Source organism: Lichenostomus cassidix, chromosome 15 (assembly GCF_008360975.1).
Source record: "Lichenostomus cassidix isolate B80296 chromosome 15, HeHo_3.0, whole genome shotgun sequence".
Taxonomy (NCBI): Eukaryota; Metazoa; Chordata; class Aves; order Passeriformes; family Meliphagidae; genus Lichenostomus; species Lichenostomus cassidix.
Genome location: NC_139496.1, coordinates 3809057 through 3832745, shown reverse-complemented (window position 1 = coordinate 3832745; position 23689 = coordinate 3809057). Strand labels below are relative to the sequence as shown.

The 23689-nt window shown below is 54.7% G+C and overlaps 1 protein-coding gene across 2 annotated transcripts; it reads right to left on the bottom strand.

Annotated features, from left to right (window-relative positions):
- Positions 1–1064: 1064 nt before the first annotated feature.
- On the bottom strand, positions 1065–22826 carry WSCD2 (WSC domain sialate O sulfotransferase 2). 2 transcript variants are annotated; one of them, XM_085075603.1, is made up of 9 exons: positions 22701–22826; positions 12490–13417; positions 9932–10046; positions 8990–9174; positions 8083–8204; positions 6873–7047; positions 6015–6179; positions 4155–4355; positions 1065–2628 (listed from the first exon to the last, which is right to left on the bottom strand). In XM_085075603.1, the coding sequence occupies exons 2-9, from the start codon at positions 12860–12862 to the stop codon at positions 2276–2278; spliced, it is 1689 nt and encodes a 562-aa protein (XP_084931729.1). In that variant the 5' UTR covers positions 12863–13417; positions 22701–22826; the 3' UTR covers positions 1065–2275. The 2 variants fall into 2 exon arrangements, with proteins under 2 accessions (XP_084931729.1, XP_084931730.1); XM_085075604.1 differs by lacking the exon at positions 22701–22826 and adding an exon at positions 21981–22271.
- Between the last annotated feature and the right edge of the window lie 863 nt (positions 22827–23689).

Below are 23689 nucleotides of genomic sequence, written 5' to 3'. Positions count from 1 at the left end.
ATGATGCAGGGAGGGTGGTTGGCTCCTTTTTCCAGGGGGGAAAATGGGAATTTTATCCTTGCGTGCCAGACCCACGTGGTTAAAATATAGCCCAGCGTTTAATAAATGAATAAATGAATAAATAAGAATAAATAAGAATAAATCAGAGCACGGAGCCTCAGCTCCTGGCGGGAGGGGGAAGCTGTTCCTGCATCAGTGGGACGAGGGGAAAGGGGATCCCATAATCCAGAGGTGCAGCCAGATGTGCAGCACGCCCTGACAGGGTCGTAATATCTTCCAACTGCTCCGTTTCAGTGCAAATTAAATTTTTTTAAAAAATGCAATCGCGGCGCAATAAAAACAGGGAAAATAAAAAGAGGTAAATTGATACTGCTGGGGGCTGGGGAGGTTCCCATTTTTTTTTCCTGGGGTTTGTGGAGGTGCAGATGTGGGGATTTCTCCTCTCTCCACCCTCCCCTCCCTCCTCCCAAGCTGCAGCCCAGGCCCCGAGCGCCGCACGCAATGTCATCCCCTAATTGCTTTATCTCGGCGATTAATTGGCTTCGGGGGGTTAATTACTTCCGAGGGGCAGGAGGGAGCACTGCCCCTTCGGCGGCCAGGATCTGTCAGAACAAATCAAGCCAGACGTGAGGCTTCATCCCCGCTAGAAAAAAGGGAATTTCACCAACACCAAATTGGAAATAAATTGCGTGGAGCTCTCACTCCAGTGCTGAGGAAGGTCAGGAATAAATCCTGCAGTGAATCTCCCCATTCCCACCACGCATCCCATTAAATCTGTCTTTTGGGACGCTCTGCAGGTGCTAAAGCTCCCAAAAATGAGCCGCTTTGGTTGCGTTGTCAATACGGAAATGACATTAATGGGATTTAAATACCCATTAAATCCGGGAAATTTGAATTTTAAATTTAAAAATAAATTCAAATGCAGAAATGCATTAATGGGATTAAAGGGGAGAGGAGCCATTCTCAGGTGGCCCCATGAACACACAGGGAGGCAGAACAGCAAAAAACCCAAAATCCCCACCCTCCTCTGAAGGAACAGGGAGCAGGAACCCCCCCAGCCCAGCTCGTTAGAAAAATAGATTTTTATTGAAATTCTCCTTTTTTTTGCTCCAGGGAGTTTTCTTCTCTCTTGGAGCAGAGACCAAGCAGAGTCTCTGGATTCAACCTGTGCCTGCATTTCTATCAGGATCAAGAGTTAAAAGCCGACTGGTGAATCTCTAACTCTAGAAAAGGCTGCGCACGATATATGGCTTTTGCACCTACATCCAAGGGGGTCTGGCGGGGTCAGAGCTTCGGGGAGCTCGGTTAGGGCAAAGCCAGGACGGGGAGGGTGGCGTGGGATGAGGGGACAGCCAGGGACCACATGCAGCTGTGCACAAAGCCAGCCTGGAAATCGGCACGTTCCCGGTGTGTGGGATCCTTTGGTACGGCTTTGGGACACCCCAAAGCTCAGCCCCAGGGTTTGCTCCCTGTGCAGGGGTTGGATGGAGCTGGGTTGCAGTGTGGACTCTGCTCCTCGTCCCCCAAACTGCTCCTGGCCCCCAAAATTGCTCCTGGGGGGCTGTTCTGGCTTGTGGGCTCTGAAATGGGGCTGGGATGAGCTTGTGGGTCCTGGCAGCTCCTCTGTCCAGGGAAAACGTCCCCCTCTGGAGCAGCACCCACAGGGAAGGGGAGCTTCCACCCTGGTGGGGGTCACAGCTTCTCCCAGGGGCTGGAGGAGCAGCTTTGCCTGGTGCTGAGGCTGGGGAATTCCAGGGAATTCTCAGGGAGCTGCAGGATGGCTCAAGGAGCCGCGGCCACCTCGCCTGGGGACATCGCACAGCACGGCCTTCCCGACCCCATAACCCCCGACAGGACCCACGGGAACATCACCCACATGGTGCCACCCCCTTGGGAAGGCTGGAGATTCCATCCAAGGACAAGTGGGATCCTTCCAGCACTGAGATTTTGGGAACACCCACCCCAGGGAGCTCAGGCGCGGCCTGAGCAGTACAGCATCCCCGGGAGAGCCCGAGGGGACCACAAAAATCCCATTGCACTTCCCAGGAGGTGCCAGGAGAGGAGCAGGGACCCTGGGGCAGGGAAGGCACCCTTGTCCCCATGCTGGGGTCGGCCGGAAAAGCTCGGGGACCTGTGGTGGCTCATGCAGGGAGCGAGCAGCAGCTACAGCAGCACACGGAGAGTTCCAAGAAGAGCCACCCACTGGGTGGAATCACAGAGGCCAGGAGGACCAGGGCCACCCCAGTAGGGTGCTGTCCCCCCGCCGGGGTCACCATCATCTGGGGTAATAATCCTCAGGGACCCCCGAGAGGTTGCGGAGCTTCAGCGCGGCGTCCACGGTCCGGATGTAGCCGCTGATGGTCTTCCTCATCTCGGGGGTGTAGGGATCATACTCCAGCTTCCTCAGGCCCGAGCGCTTGAAGTTGCCATCCTTCTGTCCCTCCACGCACAGCAGCCTGTCCTCGCAGGCCGTGACGCCCAGCAGCCCCACCATCCTCTGCAGCTGCACGAACAGGTCCCGTTTGAGGTCCTCGAAGTGCACCACCAGCACCTTCTTCCCGTAGCGCAGCCAGTCCAGGGTGTGGGTTGCCCACCACGGGGCGTAGTTAGCCACGAATTCTGGCCACTCTGGGGAAAAGGAGCACAGGGCGGGTGGGTTTTTCAATTATCCTTCTGGCTAATTGATCCTCCCATTGAAATCAGGTGATGAAAGGGATGATGGATAATAATATCATCAATAATCAGCTGTATCTCCCCCCGGCAGTGCCACATAAAAGCTCCCCGGGTATCTCCCTCTTCCTCACGTCCTTCCCACAAAACCAAGGCCTGGTTAACAGCTGGACTGGGTTTAATTCCCTGAGGGATCGTTAGCAGCAGGATGTGTTCCATTAAGAGGATCCAGGACAGTTCACCTTGTGTAATCACAGCACATAAAACTTTGCTTTGGAGCCGCTCCAGGGCTGTTGTAAAATTAATGCCACGGAACCAAGCAGGGGTTTGGCCTCTGCAGGGCTGGGAATGGGCTGGGGGAAAATGGGAAAACATCCCTGCAGCACTGGGGATGAGGCTGGAGACAGAACATGGCTTTTTATCTTTTTTTTTTTTTTTTTTCTAAATTTGCCCCAAAATTATTTCTTGGGAGAAGGAAATAATTTGGACATCTGGGCTGCAGGGAATTGGATCCTCATGCTCCATGGTCAGGGGCCTCTCCAGCTGGGAATGGGGTCACTGATCCCATAATGGAAAACCTCCATCCTTCCCAGCAATGGTTAATTAACCTGACAATTAACCCAGCCGTTAATTACTCCACACATCTCCTGGAAAGAATTTGGTGACGTATTTTGAAGTGCAGCCAAACAGGACCTTGCTGGGATGGAGGGAATGATTCCCTCTGGACATCCTTCCCCTTGGAGAGACGAGGTTTGGGACAGGCTGGAGAGGGGATCAGGATCAGGATTGGGATTGGGATTGGGATTGGAATTGGGATTTGGAAGGCTCAGGAGGCTCCCTGAGGTGCTGGAATCCCAATCCTGCCTCTGTCCACAGCTGGATGGGGATAAAATCAGCCAAGAGGCTCCTACATCACCACAGTGGGGACAATGCCAGCTCAGGGACACCAGGCTGAGGAAATGGGGGACACCACACCCTGCTGGATTTATGGGATAGGGAGAGCAGGGCTGGGCTGTCCCCAGCACTGCCAGCACATGGAGATAACGAAATCCAGGCACATCCCAAGCGCGGCAACCGCAGCTCCCCTTAAATAAACTCGGAATTAAGGGTAGCAGATGTTCAATCAAGCTAAACATTTTAACTCTTTCCAATGAAGTCAATCCCACAACAGCAATTTGGAAATTGCTGTAATTAAGCGGAAACGCGCGGAAACGACACCCGGACACCGCCTGGTCCCTGGGGATGGGCTGGGGGCTGCCGCCACCCCCTGTGGTCACTCTGGGGACAGGAGATGCCCATCCTGTTCCATCCCATCCCACCTAACTCAGGACCCCTCAGCCATACGAGATCCCACCAGGAGATCACCCCAAAGTGGTGGCACAGCCCAAAATTCCCCCAAAATTCCTTCTCTTCTGGGTTTTCCCCAACCACTCCCTGCCTCCAGCAGCCAGGCTGGAGCTCTCTCAGCAGATTTTCTGCCCTACCTTTGCCCTTCCAGTGGGCGTGGGCAGCAAAGCCGATGTGTCCCCCGTATTTTCGGTTGAACTCGGCCATCAGGGCCTTGTAGGGGTTGCGGATGAGCAGGATGGCCGAGTCGAAGGACTCGATCTCCTTCTGCCCACTCTCGTGGGTCTTGATGCAAATGGTCCTGCCGCTCCTCCAGTGGTCCCGCTCGCCCTTGAATCCTGCCCGGACAGAGATGGCATTAATGGGAGTGAAAAAGGGGAGATGGGGGAGCTCAGCCTGGAGATAAAGAGGGTCTGAGGGGATCTCTGGCTCTGCAAAATTCCCTGATAGGAGGGGGCAGCCGGGGTGGGGTTAGGCTCTTCTCGCAGGGAAAAATGGATAGAATTAAAGGGAATGGCCTCAAGCTGTGCCAGGGAGGTTTGGATGGGATATCAGGGGAAATATCTCCACCCAAAAGGTGGTCATCCCCTGGCATAGCTGCCCAGGGCAGTGGTGAAGTCCCCATCCCTGGAGGGGTTTAAAAGCCACGTGGATGTGGCACCTGGGGACATGGTGGCCTTGGCAGCACTTGGCCTCGGTCTCAGAGGGCTTTTCCAACCTAATGATCCCATGGCTGCATGAAAGGAAACGACACAGGGATATCAGGTTGCAAAACCCAGTTGGATGAAAGCAGCTGGGGCGTGAAGGAGGATTTGCATCCCTCTCCCAGATGGAAATGATTTGTTTTCCCACGTTATGAGTCTTATAAAATTCCTGAGTGGGTGGCTCACAGTCGCAGGGGCCCCTCGGGGTGACATCTGCCCGGCCACTCTCGGCTCTCGTGCCTGTTTTGAGGGGTCAGGAGCAGATTTTACGGCTCTAATCTCCCTGATCGCAGTTCAAACTCTCCCATAAAATAAAGAAAGGGACAATCCTTGTGCCTGTGGGGCAGAGGATGAGCACAAGGTGTGGGTGATGCCATGGGGGGTCCAGAGAGGAGACCCTGCCCAGAGCATGGGGCTGAGCCAGCATCAATCCCAGCCCCTGGAACTCCCCTGGGAAGCTGGAAGGAGCTGTATTCCATCAGTTAGAGAGGTGTAATTTGCTCTCGGTGATGGATAAATCTGCTGGTTGCCTGGATACCTCCCTGGCCCTCCGACTGGGAATGAACACGGAGCCCACGCTCGGGTGGCTGAGCAGAGCCCAGCCAAGGCTTTTCTCCCTTCCCTGGGATGCTGCTGCACCCTGGGGGCTGGGACAGCTCCCTCACTGAGCTTCTCCCTCTCGGGAAGGCTGGATTTGGCACATCTCGAAGGAATGTGCTGCCTGTGGTGTTGGGAAAATGGGGATTTAGGGGATATTCTGGGTACAGACCCCACCAACCATCTGGGTACAGATCCCAACTCCAGCACAGCCAAGGGGGAAGGGAGAATTTCCTCTCAAAGCCACAAAAAGGGAAGGAATAACAGGAGAAACCTCCAGGATCTCCAGATAAAACTGCTGTGAATGGTTCTGAGCTGGGGGAACTCATGTTTGCCCTCCCCCTGCAATGGGTGGGTATTAGGATCAGAATCCCAAAATGCTTTGTGTTGGAAGGGATCCTAAAGCTGACTCCAACCCCATTGGAAAGGGACACCTTCCACTGTCCCAGGTTGCTCCAAGCCCTGTCCAACCTGGCCTTGGACACCTCCAGGGATGGGGCAGCCACAGCTTCTCTGAGAATTCCATTCCAGGCCCTCCCCACCCTCCCAGGGAAGAATTCCCTCACCAGGACACTCCACCCCAAACCACCCCAGGGAGAGCAGCACCAGTCACACCCAGCTCTTCTCCCCGCTTCCCAGGATGTCCCCAGGACTGTCCCCAGCCAGGCTGTCCCCCCAGGAGCTCTGTCCCCTCACCTTTGTTGTAGAGGGATCCATCGAAGTAGTAGCTGCCGGTGTAGAAGCCGGTGGCCAGCTCGATCAGGTGCCTGGCCCAGGTGTTCCCAGCGCCAGGAAAGCTGGCCAGGGCCACCAACTGCTTGGCCCGGCTGGGCAGGAACCTCCTGTCCATGCAGCGGTTGTCTGCAGGGAGAGACGTCAGGAATGTGGTGTGGAAATCTGCTTTTCCCACAGGGATGTCGTAGGGAATGCTGCTGCTCCCGGGAAAATGCTGGGGAAGGGAGAAGGATAGGGAAAGCTGCCCTGCCTAAGGTGTAGAGGGACATCCCAAATGGTCCTGGGCACCTCAAGGAGTCCTAAATGCCTGGAAACTCCTAAGAGGATTTTTCCAAAGAACTCTCTGTCATTCCCAGCTGTGTGCTTAGGGAAGGGTGAGTAACAGGGATCACTGTGCCAAGCAACGCTCCTGCTTTCTTTATGGATCAACAAGCAGCATTTCCAGCACCGCCCCAAACACCAAGGGATCGTGACAAAACTGAGTCAAAACCACCCAGATTCGAGTCCTCACTTGCTCCCTTCAGCTTTTCCTCTCCCAGGAACAATTTTCCCCTCTCCCTGCGCTCCATGGTCCCACTGCTGGAAAATAAGAGCTATTTGGGAACTTTCTGCCTTTTTCCCTACAGTTTGTCCCCTCGGGACAACAGACTCCCGTGGGATCAGGGAGAAGTGGGAGAAGCCCTGGGAAGGAGGAATCAGGCAGCAATCACAGCTTGTCAAAGAGGATTCAATTTCCCAGGGAATTAAAATAAACACAATTTTTTAACAAAACGCTGGGAATGCCGGCATTCCCGGGAAAGGGTTCTGGGAGGAGCTCACCCTGCACTTGTGTCTGGTAGACCAGCAGGAACTCGTCGGAGCCGCAGCTCTCGAACTCCTCGGCGGCGCACTTGTGGGCGCAGAGCTGCTCGTCCTCGCGCTCGTGCAGCGGGAACAGCGTGCTGGGGAAGCCGCAGCGGCACGTGGTGCCCGCCAGGGCTGCCAGGGGGAATTCCTGCAGGGATGGGCACAGGGAATGGCATCAGTCCTGTGCCCCGGGATGGGGTTGAGCCCCCCAAGCCTGCACTCGCTGCCCCGACCCCGCCGGGCAGTTGTGGGGTGGTTTGGAACATCCTTCCGGAATGTTCCAGCGGCATTCCAGCATGCTTCCAGACCATTTCAGCCCCATTCCAGCACCATTTCTGCATCCTTCCAGACCATTCCAGCAGCATTCGAGACCATTCATCATCATTCCAGAACATTCCAGACCATTCCAGCATGATTATAGCCCCATTCCAGACCATTCTGGACCATTCGTCATCATTCCAGAACATTCCAACACTATTCCATCATCATTCCAGCATAGTTCCAGACTATTTCAGCTCATTCCAGCACCGTTCCGGATCATTCCAGCACCATTACACCGTCATTCCACCTTATTTCCAGCATCCTTCCAACCAACCTCAAACATCCTTCCAGCTCAATTCCAGCCCATTCCAGTACAATTCCAGTATCTTTCCAGCCCAATTCCAGTATCTTTCCAGCCCAAATCCAATATTGTTTCAGCTCATTTCATCATCATTCCATCACATTCTAGCCTCCCTCCAGCCCTTCCCAGCATCATCCCAGTCCATTCCAGCATCCTTCCAATTCCAGCACCCTTCCACCTTATTTCCAACACCCTTCCAACCTGTTTCAAGCATCATTCCAGCCCATCCCAGCATCCACCTTCCAACAATTCCCACTGCCAACCTTTCCCCTCCCTGCTCAGAGGTGCCACACCCCAGGATGAGACCCCTGGACCAGAGCAGGACCCCGTGGTGGCACCTTTAAAGGTCACTTCCAAATCAAGCTATGATTCTGGGATGCTCCTTCCCAAATTTTCCCAGAGCTGCTGCTGGCTCCAGTCCCTCCCACAGAAGGGACACAAATCCATTTATTCCTTTGCCACTCGGATAAACAAAAATGTCCCTAAACTGAGTTCAAATCTCCTGGTGTGACTCTGACGATGACGGAAACAAAGCTGAAGAAGTGAAGTTGATCCCAGTACCTTTTCCGTGCAGAAATCCACACATTTATCCACGGACATGTTGAGCATGAGCTGGCTGGCGGGCAGGGCGATGGAGACGTTTTCCGGCCGGCGGAAGCAGCCCCGGAATATCGCGCTTCCGTCTGGAAGAGAGAGAGACATCCCAAAAATGTCACCACTGCCACTCTGTGTGACACGGTGTGACACGGTGTGACACAGCATTCCCGACTGCTCCCAGCCCCTCCGGCAGTGCAGCCACGTTGGATGATGATCATCTGGCTGCTGATGGTGCAAAACTGGAGCAAAAGCCCGGCAGCAAAATCAGGGATATTTTTTCCTGGCTATTTTTATCCTCTTGGTGATCCCAGGGATGGAGAAGGGATGGAGCCAGGGAGGAGAGCAGGGCTGGGTTTGGTCTGGTCCTTCCCAGTGCTGGGATCCCATTCTGGCACCCTCAGCCTCTGGGCATTCCTGGCTGCTGCCATCCTATTTCCCATTCCTTGGATATGAGGAAAGATGAGCAGGGAATGTGGGTAATTATAGAGCTGCCTAATTGGGAGCCAAACGAGGGAACACCGTCTGCTCAGTCTGGAATTCCCACACATCCTTCATCCTGCAGCACACACTGGAGACACTGATGGTCCCGTTTGGCCATCAGGAATGAAATCTCCATGTAAAGTCTCCCCAAAATTCCCCGAATTCCAGCTGGAGCTCTGGGGCTCCTCATTCCACCCAACCCCAGCCAGCAGCATTCCCCACAGGGAGATTCCTGATGTTTGCAGGAACAAAACCATCCCAGACTCAGATCCAAGAACCTCCATGGAACCATGACTCGGCTCACACAGCACCAGAATTCTAGGATCACCCCTCCAGCACCACCAGGAATTCCCCATTCCAGTACCGAGCCGGATGGATCCCTCCAACTTACACCTCCGGGCGGATTCCTGGGCCAGCTCCAGGCGGTAGATGGAGAGCCGGTTGATGCCGCCGCAGGTGTTGCTCCGCTCTCCCTTGCATTCCATGTTGCACTCGGATTCGCTGGCGTTGGACGCCTGGATCTTGTGCCCACAGTAGCACTCGGCCCCGAATTCCAGCCCTGCATACAGGTAGCCCCTGCCGAGAGGGAGGTGGGATCTCAGCTCATCCCTGGCATCCCCCCAGCTCCAGGGGGTTTGGAAGGAGCATTCCTGCTCATGGCCGGTGTTGGGATCAGCACTGCATCCCACGGATTCTTTTCTGGGCTAGTGATCATTGTAGGGCACTTCCAGCTGGAAATATCCTATCCCATCCCATCCCATCATTCTATCCCATTCTGCAATCCCATCCTGGCCTTATTCTTTTCTAGTCTAGTCTATCCTATTATTCCACTCCATTCCATCTGATCACCTGTCCAATCCTATTTTCCTGTCGTATCCTAATCTATTATATCATTCCTCTCCATCCTATCCCATCCTATTTACTATCCCACCCTATTTACTATCCCATCCTATTTTCCGATATGTTATGTGTTACATGGTGTGACACATGTTGTGTGTTGTTGTGTGTTTTTGCATGACGTCGCGTGTTACATTATATATCATTCTCTCCTCTCCTCTCCTATCCTGTGGGAAAGGATTGATGGAAACTCTGCAGGGATTCATGGAGGTGGTGGGCAGGGATTGATAGAGGCAGTGGGAAAAGATTGATGGAGACAGTGGGAAAGGATTTTTGGAGACGGTGGGAAAGGATTGATGGAGATGGTGGGAAAGGATTCATGGAAACGGTATGCAGGAATTGATGGGAATGCAGTGCAGGGATTGATGGAGATTGTGTGCTGGGAATCATGGAGACAGTGTGCAGGGATCCACAGAGCCCCTGTCCCCGTCCCTACCGCTCGGCACAGTTGTCCTGGCAACGGAACACCGTCATCTTCTTGTAGTCGAAGAAGGACATCCCGCGCAGGGTCCTCCGCCGGGTGTTGTCCTCGTAGCAGCCGATGTAGCGGGCTGGGGACAGAGAGGGCAGAGGGTCACAACATGCTGATCCCACCTGCTCCCGGTGTTTCCCTAAATAGGGATGTGCAGCAGCATTCCCTGCTTGTTTGCTTTGGAAGCTTCTGGATCACTACCAGGGATCCAGGAGCAGCCACAGCTTCTCTGGGAATTCTATTCCAGAGCCTCAGCACCCTCACAGGGAGGAATGTTTTCCACTGTGCCACTCCAATTCCAAACCAAGCTCTGGGATAACACTTCTGACCTCCTCCCTGCATTCCACACCTGTTTAGGGTCCCCAGCCCACCTCACCCCATCCATGGTGTGCCCCACACAGAATCCCCCAATTCCCAACCCTCCCAGTGCAGCACAGACCCCACAAGCACTGGAACCACCTTCCCAAGCCAGCCTGGAGGAGGGCAGAGGAGGAAGATGGAGAAAAATGTCAGATATCTTTCCCCACCAGAGCCATAACTCCCAGTTATCCCACACGGCATTCCCTCAGGGCTGAGCAGGTCCTGGCAGGTCAGAGCATTCCAGCTGTGCCTGATCCAGAGGGTGTGGGGTGGCTCCAGACACTCTCATGGAGCTGGTGACTGATGTGCATTACCTTCAACCCACTGCTCCTGACATATGCGTGATGCCACTTATTGGGAAGCCAGCTGGAATAATTAGGGAGAGACGAGGACAGGAGTGAAGGGGGAGACGCTGAGAGGGGGAGGGTGGGGTTGGCACGGTTTGTAGGGAGAGTGGGACCTCTCCGGGAGGAATTTCAGAGCCTGTCAGAAACACAAGTGTGAGCAGAAATCCACCCAGTGATTACCATTAAATTCCCCAAACATCCCATTTTTCCAGGAGCTGGGGATATAGAGATGGCTCTGCCTATCATCCCCCTATTCCTGGTGGGATTGCTTGGTCAGGGGTGGGAATGGCTGGAGATGTCCAGGAATGGACCAGAGTTGGATGTGGCTGTTCTCCACCCACACCTTTGCCTGACACTGCTGGGAGAACGAGGAGGAGGAGGAGGAGGAGGAGGAGGAAGAGGGAAACTCACATCACGCTCTGAACCCGAGCTGATTTTGGAGCAATATTCCCTCCGGAATGATTTCACGTGGCAGAGCCTCCACAGCCGCCTCGTTAAGCTGTCCCCACTTAATTACCAGCCCCATTAAATCCTCCTGCTCCTGCCAGATATCCCGGTGCTCCAGGGGAGAAGGGAAGTCAGGGGTTCCTCCCGAGGCTCTGCCAGCCACACCAGGAACACCAGGATTTCTCAAGCTGCAGGATTTCTCCACACCATCACGCTCAGGAGCTGCCAAGATGCTCCGAGGGGAAAATTATATTCCCAGACCACCTGGGAGCAGCTAAATCCCGAGCTCAGCATTCCATCCCTGCAGGCAGTGCTGGATGAGGCTAATCTTGGAGCACACGGGACGTATGGCCAGGGACACGGGCACTGCTTGGGGTCTTTATGGGGACAGACAGCCTGGGCTCAGGGACCATCTGCTGAGGCTGCACTCAAGTCAATTTGCATTAATGGAGTGATGTGGCCACCAAGACATCCCAGAGACCCCTCAGAGTGGGGTCACAATGGGGGAACCCCCTCCAGCTCCTTTTAGCAGGAGAAAATCCCCATAAGCACTACAAAATCTTTTTCCTTTGGTCTCCAAGAGTGGACTCTTTGACTTCCAAGAGTGCATTTTGTCCAGAGTGAACGCAATCACCTCCTGCTCAAGAGGAAGAGAGCAGCCCAGGTTGGGGGATCAATCCTGGGAAAACCCCAGTTTGCCATGGGGTTGGGAATTCCTGCTTCTCTCCATCCCCATCTCCTGCTCCACCCAGAGCCCAGCCACCCAAATCCCACAGAGCGTGCAGCTCCGGCTGCCTCCAGGATAAATAGATGGCATTTTAAAAATCGATGGGAACGACTCCATCCGCTTATCCTTGATCATTAATAATGGAGCCACTCGACAGCACCCCTGTATCCACACTGCAGAGATGCCCACACAAGCCTGGGTTTTGTGCTCATTCAGAAAACTGAATTTGGCCCCTGGCAGAGCCAAAGAGTGGGAGGAAGATGGGGCTGCACCCCCAAAATCGGCTGTCACAGCAAAGGGGGACTCAGAGCTTGGTGATGCACTGGGGGGAAAGAGTGAAGATGGAAAAATAAAAGTGGATTATTGGCACTTGGGGAGAGAGGAGGGGAAGGAGGGAAGAAGGAGGGAGAAGGTCCTTTTGGAAATATCCAGACTGAGGGTCTCCAGAGTGGGAAGAAGACCTTGCTGCTCCAGCAGGGTTTTTATAAATAACTAAATAAATGCACATTTCCTGGGGGTGCGTGCTCGGGAAGGGATGCACAACCCCAAACGAGCTCACAGACCGCTGCCCCAGCTCCCGATGTCCCCCTGGGAGAGAAAAAACCGAGTGACCCCCCCAGGCACATGTCCCCAACCCTCACCTCTGTCCTCCTCCTTCTCTCGGCCGCTCCTGCCCCTGAGCGCCCGGCTCCGGGTGCCGCCGTTATCCCGGGATTTTCCCCTCTCCGACGGCTCCTTGGAGGTGCTTTTAAACCAAGCCCCGTGCCGCCGAGCCCCGGCGGGCATCGTAGCCGCCTTGAAGCCTCGGCTGAGCTGCATCACCCCCAGGTAGGGCAGCCCAGGTCCCTCGGCCGCCGCGGGGCTCCTCGGGCTCCCCGGCACCGTGGGCTCCCCGGAAAAGCCGGAATGCAGGAAAACCAAGCTGCCGGCCGCCAGGTACAGAGCCAGCAGCGTGAAGAAACGCACGGGTTTGCGCCGAAAGTACCGCTGGAGTTTTAGCAAAAGCTTGGCCATAGCGTCTTCATCCCTCCCCCGGCAGCCGGCGCCGCGGGGAAGATGCTCTGCGGTTCCAGGGATGCTCCAAGGGGGAATTTATCCCACCTGGATTGCAGGTGAATCCCGGGAAAAAGACGCGGTGAGGGCTGCAGGGTGAGGTCGCGCAAAGCTGTTGTCCGATCCTAAAAAAGTCCTGGAGTGCTGGAGAAAAGTGGATTTTGAGTCTCCAAGTCGGGGCCGGGGGGGTTTCCAGCGCTGGTTGTCACCCCCGGCCGCGGTTTATTCTCTTCCCGGCAAAGTCCCCCGGGCCGTGCGGCGCGGACTGCGCTGCCGGAGGGATCGTGTTAAGGAAATCGAGGTTTGAAGGTGATTTGAAAGCCGATCAGCTGCCGCAGCTCCTCGCTCCCGGCGGCACCGGCTCCGTCAGGCATCGCTCGAGTGGGAACGGCACCGCTGCCCTTTCAGACAAAGAATGAAAGGTCCCTGGACGCGCCCGGAGCCTGGAATGCTGCCTGGGACCCTTTTGTGTAAGGGAACCCCATTCAGCTCACTCCCAGGGCAAGGAGTCTCCACCTGCAAGGCAAAGAGAGAGGCACGCTCAGGAATGTGTCCCAGGACACGTGAGGATGGTGGCTCTGTCCCTCTGCGGGGTGAGGAAGGACACCTGGGGTTCTCCATCGCCTTCCAGCCCTGGAGAGGGAAACTTCCAGCTCTTCCAGGTGGGTGACCGGGGGTGATGCTGGTGGGGTGAACCCAAATCCCACAGTCTCTGTCTCGTCCTGCAGGAGAGGTGCTCCAGGACGGCTCTGGGATGTGGAAAATTTAAAATTTCACCCGCGGGAGGATGAGCTGTGCACACGCACTCTGCACGAACACATTTCACCCCTAGATCCCAACATCTCTGCACCAGCAGGTGAAATCCACGGATGAAATCCAGTGGATATTCCAGCATCCCGCAGGGCTGGGAGCCCCCCGAGGGAGCACAACATCCCTGGGTGTCTCTCCAATCCCTCATGTCCCCAGGGAGGATTTTGCCTTGACATTCTCTATCCTCCAGCCAGGACCACCCCAATTCCCACCCTGCCAGCAGGACGGTGCTGCCCCAGGAACATCAGGACCATCCCTGGTGGCACGGGAAGGGCACAGAAAGGACAATCCCTTCCAACCCCACCTGGCTGGAGTTCCCTCGCGGGATTCCTCTCCTTCAAACCCTGCCAGCTATGGAAGATTTTCTCCAGCCTTCCCTGGGAAAAGCCACGTGGGAAATGCCCCTGCTGACACATCCATGTGCTGGGAATGGTCTCGTGCCCAGGGTGTGCTGCCTGTCACGGTCTCGTCTTATTTTAGGAAAGGAGACGGAAATAAATGGAAAGACAAAGTGCCATTAGTTTAATGGCCTCTATGTTCCTGCCATCTGTCTTCAGTTGATTAAATAAAAAATGTTGGTGGAACATATGGCATGAATTATACATCAATATTTTAATTTGGTCTCCCAGAGTGGTTATTCAGATACCTCCGGCTCTGCCGCAGGAATTTGATGGAGCTCAAGGCTGGGCAGGCTGGGGCAGGGAGGTGGAGAGGCACAACCCCAAACCATCCCTGCACAGCCGTGCTCGGAGTAAAGGCTGAGTAACCCCGGAGTAAGCAGGAGATTTGGGCTTTTCCATGTGTGGGATGTGGCAGGATACAGGTGACATGGCCAGGAAGGGGGACATGATGGGAGAGCAGCCCCCAGCCTGCTGGTCCCAGGGGGTGCTTGGCTGCTCTCCATGCTCCCTGCTCAGGACCAGGCTTCCCCTGGCTCCAAAACAAACCCACCTTCCCGGGGTTTGGATGGGAGCTGGATACGGGGTGGTTTGGGATGGGAACAGAATGTCCCCAGGGCTGTCACTGCTCCCCAGTGTCCCCAGTGTCAACCCCCTCCTCCTCCTCTCTCTGTCCCGGCCCTGCCAGGCTCCAGCACAGCATATAAAGAAGGGGCTTAAATTACTCTCATTAAGCCATCTGGAGCTCATCCTTCTCCATCATGAACTGCGGAGTCACAGGTCAATTACTGCGCATTTGCATATATTCCATTAATGCTTCTGCTAATTGTCGCGGGGAGATAATGGGCTCGGGGCTGCCGGGGGATCACGGGCGGCAAAGGGAGCTCCAGTGCTCCCAGTATGGACACCGGTGCTCCCAGTATGGACACCAGTGCTCCCAGTATGGACATCAGTGCTCCCAGTATGGACATCAGTGCTCCCAGTATGGACACCAGTGCTCCCAGTATGGACACCAGTGCTCCCAGTATGGACACCGGTGCTCCCAGTATGGACACCAGTGCTCCCAGTATGGACACCGGTGCTCCCAGTATGGACACCAGTGCTCCCCGTATGGAAAGCAGTGCTCCCAGTATGGAGACCAGTGCTCCCAGTATGGACACCAGTGCTCCCAGTATGGACATCAGTGCTCCCCGTATGGAAAGCAGTGCTCCCAGTATGGAGACCAGTGCTCCCAGAATGGACACCAGTGTTCTCAGTATGGACACCAGTGCTCCCAGTATGGACAAGGACCCAGCCTGCGGCGTGGCCAGGGGACAGCGGTGACACACTTTGTCATCCGGAGCGGTGAAGCAAACGGGGACAGTCCCCAGCCAGCGCAATGCAGCGTCCTCAGCCTGGCCTCCCGGCGGCTGCTGCCGCGGCTGCTTGGAAAACTGCTGGGACAGCAGGGCTGGGAGGGATTTACCCGCTTGGTTATGAGCTGCTGTGCTCCATCCCTCCGCTTGCATCCCAGGGGAGAGATCCAGCCCATGGGAACTGCGGGGTTGGAAAAATCCCCCTGGCTGGCAGTGCCAGGATTGGGGAATCCATCCCTGCTCCCCCAGAGCCAAAGCACAGCAGAGCCAAACCTCCAGCGGGGACATTTCCCAGGATGTGGGTCCAGCTGGGATGGAGGAATAGTTCCCTGCCTGCATCCATCACCACAGTCCCACCGGGAGCTGAAATCCTCATCCCGGCACCGGGATACCCAACACCCCATCACCACAGTCCCACCGGGAGCTGAAATCATCATCCCGGCACCGGGATACCCATCTGAGCATCGCTCCACACTCAACCCACCCCCCTGAGCGGCGTCAGCTGTCCCCAGGCCGAGGCAATCCTCCATAATTCAGCTTTATCCAGGTTTATCCATCCCCCCCGCACGTGGGGAGGTGAGAACCCGTCCGGGAGCAGCTCTGGCACGGCGGGAGCGGGAGGAATGAAGTGCCCATAAATTATGGATTTGGGGCTTGTCTTCAAATTGCCCTGCAATTATTGAGCGCCGAGGTTGGGTTGTCTTCAGGCGCCACCTCCCACCCGAGCAGGGCCAAACGTCCTCACGTGGCTCCCCCAGCCCGGCAGGACAATGGGCCCATTAAAGCCAGCAAATTAACCACCACCAGAATTCCATTAGGAGGAGAAGGCGACGGGAATATCCAGTTTCATCCCCCTCGTTAGCATTTCTTATCGCAGGGACGGGGGAAGAATAGGGCCTGGAAGCAGAGGGATGGGACAGGGCTTGGTGACAACAGTGGGGTGACCCCATGACAGGGCTGTGACGCAGGTAGTGACCTCAGTCCCACGCCACAAGACATGGGGGGAGCAGTTCCCGCACCCCTCTGGGCACCCTTGGGAATGCTGGAATTCTTCTGCTGAGCCTGGAAATGCAGCCATGGGAAGGAAGACCCCAACCCATGGGACACAGAACACACTGCATGGAGGTTCCCTGCACCTGCTATCACCAAAAGCCACCCACTCAGGCAGGGACCACCAGAAATCTCCATGTCACTCCGTCCCAGAGCACCTCCACAACTAGCTGCTCCCATTGCACAGCAATTCCTGCAGATTCCCATTTTCCCTGTCGCTGGCCAGTGACACCAGGCAAACCCCCCAGGGACACTGAGCACCCTCGGTGCTGCCATGCCTCAAATCTTTCTTCCTCCATCCTCAAGTGTCCTGCAGTGGAAACTTGGAATTTCTGCCCAGGCAGTGGTTGGGCAGCTGGAGCTCCCAGGTGGAGCTGCCATCCCATTTTCCAACCCCATGGAAATGGATTTTCACCCTTTTCCTCACTTTAAAGCAGCAGCAAATGAGATGCTTGGGGCTGAATTTAAATGCCATTATGGCTGGGAATGAAACTGAGATAAACTGGGCTGTTGGAATTGGAGGTTTCCATCCCAGCAGGGCACGTCTGGAGCATCCAGCACCTTCCAGTGCCTCTCCCAGGGGCTGGCTGGGCACACGGAGCTGTCAGCCTCCTTCAAATCAAAGCCAAGTTCATGTATTCAGCTTCTCTCTGCCTTCATTTTGCTGAGGAATGGATTCGTGCCTCTCCTCCGCTGGGGAAGCCTGAAAACCAGCTGACTCAGCAGCTTCCAGGTGTGCTGCTCATCCCAGGGAGCTGCACCACAATCGGATCCCTTTCCTCAGGGCTGAGACATCCCCAGGCCTGTGGAACCTCTAAATCCCTTCCACAGGCCAAGCCAGCGAGGAAAAACCTCTCATTTGGGATTTATTGGCTCCGTTTGGAAATCCAGGGCAGGACTTTCCCCACCTGCAGGTGGATTTTTGTGTGGGATTCCCAAGCCTTCTGTGGGGTTTGCAAATCTTCCTCCTCGCTGGGAATCCACGGAGGGGTTTGGGCTGGAATTAGGGAGCTGATTTTTGCTTGTGGATAAAAACTGATTTTGAAACATTCTGGGGACTTTCTATGGTGTCAGCACTTGCCCAGGGCACGAGGCACGGAGCTCCGGAGGGATCCAGAAGGATCACAGATCCCTTCAGGGCCGCCCCAGACTAATTGATTAAGGTCGCTAAAAGGCTCCTCCGAAATGAGGTCGCGCTAATTGCACAACCTCCTCTCCGTGCTCCCTGTGCTCTCCAGAGGACAGAGCCCACAGGGCACCAACCCCGTTTCTGCCAGGGCTGAGCTAAAAATAAATCCAGGAACATCGGGATGGATCCTGCCCTGGCTTATTCCAATAACTGGACAGAGCTACACGAGCTCAGGCCCTGCAGCCTCAGCAGGAAAGGCAATTTTATCTAATCAAGCCGATTTAAGGAACTTTAACCCCATTTTTAATTGTGACATTGAGCTAGCTGGCATTGCAAATTCCCAATGATGTCCCAGCCTAAGGGATGCTGATTCCTGCCAGAGGGATGCTCATTCCCACCCAGGAGATGCTGATTCCTGTCCAAGAACCAACCACCCAACCAACCACCCAAAACAACCACCCAAACCAATTCCTACCCAAAGGATACCAATTCCTACCCAAGGGATACCAATTCCTACCCAAGGGATACCAATTCCTACCCAAGGGATGCCAATTCCTTCCCAAGGGATGCCAATTCCTACCCAAGGGATACCAATTCCTACCCAAGGGATGCCAATTCCTACCCAAGGGATGCCAATTCCTACCCAAGGGATACCAATTCCTTCCCAAGGGATACCAATTCCTTCCCAAGGGATACCAATTCCTTCCCAAGGGATACCAATTCCTTCCCAAGGGATGCCAATTCCTACCCAAGGGATGCCAATTCCTACCCAAGGGATACCAATTCCTACCCAGGGGATACTCATCCCCACCCAGGAGACGCTGATTCCTGACCAGAGGATCCTGATCCTTGTCCAAGGGATGCCAATTCCTGTCCAAGGGATACCAATTCCTACCCAAGGGATACCAATTCCTACCCAAGGGATGCCAATTCCTGTCCAAGGGATACCAATTCCTGTCCAAGGGATACCAATTCCTACCCAAGGGATGCCAATTCCTGTCCAAGGGATACCAATTCCTACCCAAGGGATGCTCATCCCCACCCAGACCCCACAGCCATCGGCTGCCAGCGGGAATTCACTCCCAAAGCAAATCCAAACTGGGATGAACAGGCTGCTCCAGTCCCCAGAAGCCAAGAAATCCCATCGCCTCCAGGCCATTAATTCCCAGGTAATCCCATCTCCGTGACTCTGCTCCTTTCCCGGAGTATTTTAATCCACAATGGCCCTAGCCGAGCTGAAAATGGGGAGTTTGCACTTCACGCTCTGCTCCTCCACCCACAATTCCATCAAAGCCCGTTCCAGGTTCTCGGAGGCTGAATTCCCCTCGCAAGTGTGAAAAGCAGCTCATAAAGAAAAACGGTTTAAGCCATGAATCATTTAAAAAGCGCCCGGCGCTGCCGAAGGCAGGGAAGGAAACAGCCGTGAATTGCGGAGATTTCAGCAGGGAGAGGGGCCGGGGAATGGTGGGGTGATGGGAATGAGGTGGCGCAGAGGGGATCCTGCCGTGGGACCTGGTGTCCCCTCCCAGCAGCTGAAATGCACCCCATCATCAGCATTTTCATTAATTAATTAATTAATCTGCAGCACCCCCAGGGGTCTGGGTGATCCGGTTCTCTCCAGCAGCGTTATCCCATCTGCTCGGGGTACTTCTGGCAGGGCTGGAGGAGCGGGAAGCTCCCTCCTTTGGGACCAGGGCTCACCGAATTTGGGCAGCAGAACCCCAATCTTCCCCCACCACATCCCTGCTGGCTCCCAGCATCCCTCCCTGAGCATTCCTGCCGCCGGCATCAACCCCATCCCTGCTTTCAAGGCTGAGAAAACCCCATTTTCCCGCTAATTCCCCTATTTTCGGGTGACACACAGCAGCGTTTGGGAGAGGCCAGCCCGGCTTGCCAGTGACACCGAGGGATGCTCCCAGACTCCCTCTCCCGCTCCTTCCCACCCTTCAGCCCTTGGAAAAGGTGATGTAATTCCTTCAGAGGACGCCGAGTGTCTGACAGGGTTTAACCTAAGGAGTTTGGATGTCTGACGTTCGGGGTGTTTTGCGCCCAGGCTGCAAAATCCGGCGGCGGTTTTCAGTCAGGCTTCGGGAGCAGGGATGTGCATCCCAGGGGATGCTCTCCCACCGGGAGCCAGGAGGAGGAGGAGGAGGGCGGGAGGAAGGCCGGGGCTGCTCCCCAGGGAAGCACAGCTGGATCCCAGCCAGCTGCTGGCTCAGCAAATCTCCCCCCAGACGGAGCTGCCTGAATCCCGGAGGAGAAGGAGGTTTAGGATATATGGGATTGACTTTCCCAGCGGCGGTGGCGGGGCTGGCAGCCATCCCTGGGGATGCACTGCCCTCCCTGCCCTGCTCATCCTCCCCAAATCCTCCAGCTCGGGCATCCGTGGACACCTGCACGTCCGTGGAGCTGAGGAAAAGCATTCCTGAGCCGCAGCACATCCCGAGCCTGGCAGCTCCTTATTCCAGGGAAAACCACGGCGCTGCTGTTTTTCTCCTCGCGCTTAACGGCAAGGAACAAACCCCGCAGCACCTGGAGGGGTTTATCCCGAGGTTTTGAGCACTGGAGCACAATCCTGGCTCCAGGATCCACGGGAGGGGATGAAACACAACAAAGGGACATTGTCCCAGGGAAATCCAGGCACAGGACCCCCCTGCTAGTGCTCAGAGCAGCCTAAATCCCATAGAAACCGTGATGGGATCCATGGGGACCATCGGGGGGATCTGGGAGGTGTGACCCACCATGGGGGTGGCTCATTCCCACCAAAACCTCTTCCCGTGGGGCCACCAGCACATCCAGTCCAGGATGGAACCCCCACGGACCGCCCAGGTAGGGAAGAGCTGAGCCCTCAGTGCCTGCAAACCCCACGCTCAGGTCTGCTCCATGGAGATTTCCCTCAGCCCTCGTTAATCTGGGATTACAGCAGCACTGGGGCAATTAACTAACGAGCTTTTCCAGCAGCAGACAATGCCTTCCTCAGCCCACGGACACTAATGGAGTGAGAAGGAGGATTTCGTGCAACACTTGCCTCCAAACCTCCTTTCCCGGGAGAGCTGATTCCTTTCTTTCCGTGCACGGGGGAGAGGGAGGCCCGGCTTGGGAAGGGATCTGCCATTCCCATGGATGCTGCAGGCTCATCCCTCTTCTGTCCCACGCTCCTTCCCCAGTCCCAGGAGGAGCTCCTGGCTCCGGAGAGAGCAAACACATGGGGAAACAAATATTCCCATCCCAGAGCTCTCTGCACCGCTTGGAGCAACCGAATCCCTGGTAGTCCAAAGGGGATGGAGGTTGGGAGAAGCAGAGATTTTTCAGAGATTTTTCCAGCTGGATCGAGCTGGGAATGATGCTGAACGCCCTGCATCTCACTCAGGGAGAAAGGGAAATTTTCTCAGTGGGAAATGGGACTCTGAATGGGAAATTGGAGGTGCTGAGGGCTGGCCCAGCCTTCCATGGGGGAAAAGTTCCCCCAGGAAGAGCAAATATATTTTTCTGGGAGAGGAAATTTAATCCACAAGTCCCAGCTGGGCTGTTGAGACACCAGGGGGGTTCCCATCTGCCAGGATCCCGAGGATCAGGGACCCCAAAGGACAGGGACATCCAGGCAAGGATGAGTCCCACCAGAGCCAGGCACCTGCAGCCCTGATGCTGCAGCTGGACTTGGCTCCTTGAGCACCAGGATTTGGGAAAGGCATCCAAAACCTGAGCAAAACACCCTGGGGAATCCTCCCTGGGCCTAACAACTGCTAATAATATATGGAATGTTATAATATAATGTATATAGAGACCATGGTAGTCGCTAATGATAAAGATAATAGAATAATAGACATAAACAACATAATATCTGCTATTAATATATGGAATATTATAACATAATGTATATGGAAACCATGGTAGTGGCTAATAATAAAGAGAATAGAAAAATAAATATAAAACCCATAATATTTGCTAATAATATATGGAATATTATAACATAACATATATAGAAACCATGGTAGTGGCTAATAATAGAGAATATAATAATAAAGATAAGATCCATAATATCTGCTAATAATATATAGCAATATACAATATATGCTATATATATTTATATACACAAATATATGCAATATAATGTATATAAACCCACAACGATTGCTGGTAATATCTACAATATTATAACATCCATCAATAAAACTAATGACTGCTAATGAACCCCATGTCAGAGGATCCCCTTGAGCTCAACAGCGTTGGATATTCCAAGGAAAAGCTCTTTCCCAAGCCCAGGGAAGGGACAGCCCCTTATTTACAAAGGATAACTGGGCAGAAATTCCCAGAGGAAGGCAGGATATGGCACTCACCGGCTGAGAAGCTGCCAGGGCCAGGCTGGGTTGAAGCCCCCGGGGCTGTGATTCCCAGGAAAGTTTCTCTAATCCTGCCTTCACCGAGGCCAGGGTTTACAGGGCTCAGCTCAAGGTTACCTTCACGCCGTTCCGCTGCTGCCTCTGCCCTCCCTGCTCGTCTCTAACTTCGTATTAAAATATTCCCCCAAGTTGCCAGCCAGCGCGGATGTGGGAAGAAGAAAATAAATAGGGGAGAGGCTTCTGGAAGGATTGCATTCCCTTATATTCCCGGTTTCCCCCGGCAGAGATGTTCCTGCTCGAAGTCTGGGAAGGAGGAGGAGGAGGAGGAGGAGGAGGAGAGCTCTCTCCTGCCTGGCTCCCTCTGCGAAGCAAAACCCTCCCCAAACCAGCAGAAACCAGCGAAAAATCCCTGCCGGGATGAGGAGGGAACCATCAACTCCCGCAAAGCCGCGGGGGGGACCCGCTGCCCCCCCAGCTTCCCGCAGCCGCCGCTTCCCACGCACAATTCCCGGCGGGCCGGAGACCCCCCGACCCCCCGCTCAGGAGCTTCGTGCTCCTTTCCCCTCCTATTTTTAATTTTAGGTGGTTTATCTCCGCGGTGTCGCGGTGTTGGTTGTTTTCCTCTCTTATTTTTTGGCTGTTATTTCGGTTTTTCGGGGTTTTTTTTCCCCGTTCCGCCCCGGTTTTCCCCCTTTCCCCTCCCCGCCTCCTGCTCACCGTCCCCGGGCCCTGAGCCCTGCCGCCGCCGCTCCATCCCCGCGCTCCATCCCCGCATCCATCCTCCCCTCCGCGCCTCCATCCGCCGCCGCCCCCGGGAGCGGCGGGGCCGGGGGGGCTCCGGGGGGCTCCCGCTGCCCGGCCCCGCTGCCGGGGGGGCTCTGCCGGTGCCGGTGGGGCTCGGGAGGCTGCCGGTGGCACCGGGAGGAGCGCAGCCCGGCTCTGCCCGCAGCCTCTCCCGGGCGCTGCTTCTTAACGTCTCCATCCAGCGGCTCCGCTCCCTCCGCAGGCTGCCGGCCTTAACCCCTTCTCTCCCGCCGCCGCAGTTTTGGGGTTTTATTTATTTATTTTTTAAAATTTATTTCTCCATTTCCCAGTTTTTCAGGGATGCGGCAGTGCCGGGAAGCTGCCCGAAGAGAGGGATGCTGAGGAGCTGAACCCCGCCGGGAATCTGATTCCATCCTCCCGGCGCTCGGGACCGGCCAGGGAATTATTCCAGAGCAAGGAAAAAACCCACATTTAAAATAGAAACTAATAAATAAATTAATTAACATAAATATAAATCTATAGATAAATACGTACATACAATATATAGCCACATATACACATGTAAATGTATATAAATGGTCTATATAAGCGTTCTAAATAAATATATCACAGCTAAATATATAGTAATAAATAGACGTATAAATATATCACGGGATATAGCTATGTGTATGTTTGCCTATGCAGAGATTTTATTTTTTTTTTTTTGCGCTGTCGGATCAATTAAAAATTAATTGGAAATCTTCCCCATCCTGGGAATAAGAAAAACGATGAATCTAAAGAGATTGAAGTGAGCGGGAATTTTTTTCCCCACCCCTTTTACTGCCAACTTTAAACGCTGGGAGGGATTTTTAGGGAATGCTGGTGGGATCTGCTGTGATCCCGATCCCAATCCCAATCCCAATCCCAATCCCAATCCCGATCCCAATCCCAATCCCTCAGCA

Bases quoted from the DNA above. Each gene is read 5' to 3' on its own strand.
- WSCD2 (XM_085075603.1), bottom strand. From the start codon at position 12,862: ATGGCCAAGCTTTTGCTAAAACTCCAGCGGTACTTTCGGCGCAAACCC. The intron at 7,048-8,082 runs GTACTGGGATCA...CCATCCCTGCAG, and splicing joins TGGATTTCTGCACGGAAAAG to GAATTCCCCCTGGCAGCCCT. The intron at 2,629-4,154 runs GTAGGGCAGAAA...CCTTTTCCCCAG, and splicing joins CGCCCACTGGAAGGGCAAAG to AGTGGCCAGAATTCGTGGCT.